The following is a 4,346-nucleotide window of genomic DNA, read 5'->3' on the forward strand; positions in this document are numbered from 1 at the left end:
CCCATCGTTTAACGTTTCGGGTCCCAAGTGATGGAGCCGTGGACGTTAAGGCTAGGGTCGTTGTAGGATTTTGAGAGTAGATGAGAGTTAACCTTACCCGACTCGTATATCTTTTTTAGAGTCTTAGAGGGCCGTCCCGAAGCATGGGGTTGTATAGGTTGGCTGTTAGCTCTGTAAGGTTAAGGATTATCTGTTATAGTTATGAAACGATATATCTTTTGGCTGAATGACTGTTGTGTCTGTTTCCCGCTTTACTACCCTATGTTGTTTGTTGACCGGAGAGTTCACGTTTCCGCATGCGCTGTAAGCGAGTAAGTCGATAGTGTACCCGAGACACTATCCTTTATGACCTAGGGCGAATTGGTAGGGATGTCGCGAGCTCGAGAGTCGGGGTGTGACACGATCTTTCTTCTTCTGGAGAATTTTCTGCCCTTTTTTTTTACTCTTGGTCTCAACTCTCGCCACAACCAGAACTCACACTCTCTTTCCTTTTTGGCCGAGAGAGTCCCCGCGTATATCCCCTCCACCAACTCTACTTCTCTGCCTTTTATCCACCTCTGGTCTTTTATTCAGACGAAGAAGAAACGCCCACTTGAGCCTCCACTTGCCTCTGTGTTTAGCCATAGCCAATATTCTCTTATCCTCTGCTCTCCTCTTGATCCCACCCTCTAATCCACGGCTTCCCTCAAGATTCCTTCGTATCCTCTCCCAAGTCTGTCCGTGTGTGCAGGTGAATCGGTGAGAAGATAAAGAGGGTGAGAGAGTGCATGCACGTGGGCGGTGTGTGAGACAGGCATGGTGAATTTATTCATGGAAGTTTCCGTGTGAAAAGCACGCGATTAGAGATTCCATGATGTTATAAAATTCCCGCGTGCACTCATCGGAAGAGAAGTATAAGTTCTACAAGCAAGGCAATTTGCAGCACTCAGATTTCAGAACTCCCCCTATGCTCATAGAGAAACATCAGCCTGGTGGTCTAGGCTCCATTTCTGAATTCTCAAGAGTGCTTAAGATTCCAGAGGGGCAACAATGTCGAAGGTCACAATGGATGGTCGTTACATAAGTTGCAGCCAGTGCCAAAAACAGATGAGGCCAATATGGGCCTTAAAGGAAATGCGATGCCCTTCTTGTCTGAATCTCATCGAACTCACTAGGTACGATGTCAGGCCACCAACAAGCGCGGTTGCCAAATGTATCCTCAAGGAGAAGTTTCAAAGTAAGCTTAAATGCAGGAATTCAAGCAGCTCCAGCTCCAATGGGACTTCCTCGAATTGCTACTCAGTTCCTGGAAGTGGAATGACATCGGTGACTAGACCGCATGCAGGGAAGCGTGCCGTTCTCTGTGGGGTGAGCTACAAGAAGAGGAAGTACGAGCTGAAGAGAACTGTTAATGATGTGAGGCACATGAAGGAACTGTTGATTCGTACCTTTGGATTTCTGGAGGAGAACATCCTAGTCCTCACAGGTATTAGTATTACTACACGCGATTACTTCAGTTGTTTACTAGATAAGGCATTCTTAAAATCACTAGTAATGTATGAGGTACTGCTTGTTCAGTCATTTTCGTGGGATGCCTCGCACTCTGTTCCTATCCTTCTCCATACATCTAGCTTCGAACCCAAATGCATGCTAATTTGGTCATCGATTCCTGAAATCAGTGCTTATGCTTGATAAAACACAATTACTTTATTGGAGAAATTTCGAGTTACTTTTTAAAGTGCCTCCATATAGAAGATATGTATAATTAATTGAGGAAAATAAGACGGATAATCAAGACGGATGGAATCACAGTTGGAAGTGTACTAAATGGCAGAAGAGGAGAAGGATGAGCGTCGAAGACCGACAAGAAAGAACATTCTGGACGCGTTTCAATGGCTTCTCAGGGACTGCAGGTCAGGGTACTCCTTGGTTTTCTTCTTCTCAGGGCACAATTTACAGCATCCCGAAAGTGATGGCGATGAATTGGATGGATTTGATGAAAGCATCTGTCCAGTTGATTTTACCATAGAAGGCGTCATCCTCGATAATGAAATAAATTCTGCAATTGTTCGTCCGCTGCCGAAAGGGGTAACCCTTCACGCGCTAGTTGTTTCTTGTCATAGTGGGAATGTTCTGGAACTGCCATATGCATACGACATAAAAAAGTGAGTCCTCCAACTTTAACTGGATAAAAATGTTTATCTTGTCGTAAAACATCGCTGAATAGTCGCCCTTCATGTGTTACGTTGATGCACTGAATTCATTGTGCAATTTGGTCTACTAAATTTGCATCGTAAACCTCCTTATTTTGGTTTTCTCATACATGATCGATACTTTCATGCCTGAGAAAACAAAGTGCATGCATACAGCCATGTATTGTCTGTGTGCTGAGTTATTATGTGAAAACATAAGAAGGCAGGCAAAGTGCCTTAAATGGTCCTATGCAATTTGAAATTAGCATGCTTATACTATGAAAAGGTCATCTGATGTTAATTTCTGAGGAAATTTTCCGAGAAAACAGAGGGCAGTGGGTGGATAATAGGCCTCCTTCGGGTGCATATAAGGGAACAAACGGCGGACTTGCCATATGTCTAAGTGCTTGTGCGGATGAGAAACTGGCTGCCGATACTTCTGTAAGATATATGGCCTTTGACAAAGTCACGTCTCTTTACATGCAAAAATTTTTGCAATCTGTTGCTCTCTTGAGTTTATTTCCCTGGCTATTGTGCAAATGTCTCCAGAATTTTTACTAGGAAAATGATATGATCTTCTTCTGTTAATTATTTAGACCAAAAAAACAAGAAGATGGAAGTGTTGCATGCAAATAAGGAGCTAATTCTTAACATCACGAAGTCATTGAGATTCCTGTATATCAGTAGGAAAATGTGAAAGAAATTAATAAACTTCGACTGAAGAAACAGTGCCTAGTGCCAACAAAAGATGTGAATTTGAAAAGAATCTTGATTCAAACATGAAGCGTACTCAATTTTAGCAAGTTTAAGCTGCTCTCGTTTTCTGATATTAACAGTATCGATATACTAATGGTGAGATTCTTCAATAATAATCATTGCTTGCAGGCTCTCTATGGGAAGGCGATGTCTGGTGCCGTGACCTCGAGCTTCATCCGAGCTATTCGGGAAAAACCTGGGATTACATATAAACAACTACTGAGAGCGATGCAAGATGTCATCGATGAAGCTAACAAATCTAATTGCTTAGACAACCCTATCCTATCAAGGTCGTTTCTTGCCAAAATGTCACAGGTCATCTTCTTCCCTTCCTGGATTTATTGTTGAGTCAATATAATGGCGACCTGAAACGGAATCCCATAATTCATCATAGAATCCAGGGTATATCTTGCCATGATTCTTGATTCAAGAAGAGATCATAGGTCTCAAGGGACCTGATGTTTCTATTTATTAAAGGCATTAGTTATATCTGAGATCATCATCGTCATGCCAACCACAAATCTACCATGGTTTTGGAGTTTGCCATTCTCAGAAAATATGACAGGCGGGACACGAAAATCTTCAAGAAAATAAAAGAAACAAATGCGGTGTCTTCTCAATAAATGACAAAAGTTGGTGCAATTGTCATCAAATAGGTGCATTAAGTACTAGTCAATCGAAAAGAAGCAGGTGTTTGAATATGGTAGCGGTCTCATTAGTAAATGTTTTTGAAGTCTTTAGTTTCTTAAAATTCCATAAAATGACTATGAGCTACTTGTAATTGAATTCTGCAGGAACCTGTGCTGTCATGTTCTGAGATGATGGGCATTGAAAATATGAGGTTCGAGCTATAAAAAGGGAAACATCTCCAGTACAGCATAGGACTAAAACATGCTTTTGTGGAGATTTTGTGATGGAAGGGAATAACAATGTGAACATATGTCATATTTGGTAGATGATGAGGCATTGGAGGAATAGGATTAGCATAAGGTCCCAGTTTTTTTTATTTTCCCTTTGTCCTTTTGTCGTCGGATAGCTCCTTTGTACTTCATTATAAGATGGTGAAAGCTTTTTGGGATATGACAAGGAGGCTGTAGAAATTGCGCACTGGTCTGAAATGATGTTCGGTTGTAAATTTCTGTCTGCACTCTACATATGGTTCTCAGACATGCAAGGAAGGTTTGCATTTCAGTAAGATTCCCCTTAAACTATAATGCCGAAAACGCAACAGAAATTGACTAAACAGCAAATTTGAATTGGAAAGAGGAACAATTCGTTCTTTCAATTGCGATTATCAAAATCGATAGAATAATATCAAAGTCTGTTGAACCCTAAGAGTCTTAACACCATTTTATACAGTGTTAACCCTAATTACAACAAGACACAAAATTATGAAAATGCCATTGAAATTACAAAAAA

At 41.0% G+C, this 4,346-nt stretch overlaps 1 protein-coding gene across 1 annotated transcript; it reads left to right on the forward strand.

Moving 5' to 3' along the window:
* Positions 1–855: 855 nt before the first annotated feature.
* LOC115726600 (metacaspase-1-like) lies at positions 856–3,781 on the forward strand. Its single transcript, XM_030656551.2, has 5 exons — positions 856–1,465; positions 1,814–2,144; positions 2,501–2,612; positions 3,057–3,242; positions 3,722–3,781. Exons 1-5 carry the CDS (start codon positions 1,030–1,032, stop codon positions 3,779–3,781), a joined length of 1,125 nt encoding a protein of 374 aa, XP_030512411.1. The 5' UTR covers positions 856–1,029.
* Positions 3,782–4,346: the final 565 nt, after the last annotated feature.

Source organism: Rhodamnia argentea, chromosome 11, assembly GCF_020921035.1.
Source record: "Rhodamnia argentea isolate NSW1041297 chromosome 11, ASM2092103v1, whole genome shotgun sequence".
In the NCBI taxonomy this organism is placed as follows: Eukaryota; Viridiplantae; Streptophyta; class Magnoliopsida; order Myrtales; family Myrtaceae; genus Rhodamnia; species Rhodamnia argentea.

Excerpts from the sequence above, each read along its gene's own strand:
- LOC115726600 (XM_030656551.2), top strand. The coding sequence starts at position 1,030 with ATGTCGAAGGTCACAATGGATGGTCGTTACATAAGTTGCAGCCAGTGC. Across the intron at positions 2,145-2,500 it reads TATGCATACGACATAAAAAA|AGGGCAGTGGGTGGATAATA; the intron begins GTGAGTCCTCCA and ends CCGAGAAAACAG. Across the intron at positions 2,613-3,056 it reads AACTGGCTGCCGATACTTCT|GCTCTCTATGGGAAGGCGAT; the intron begins GTAAGATATATG and ends CATTGCTTGCAG.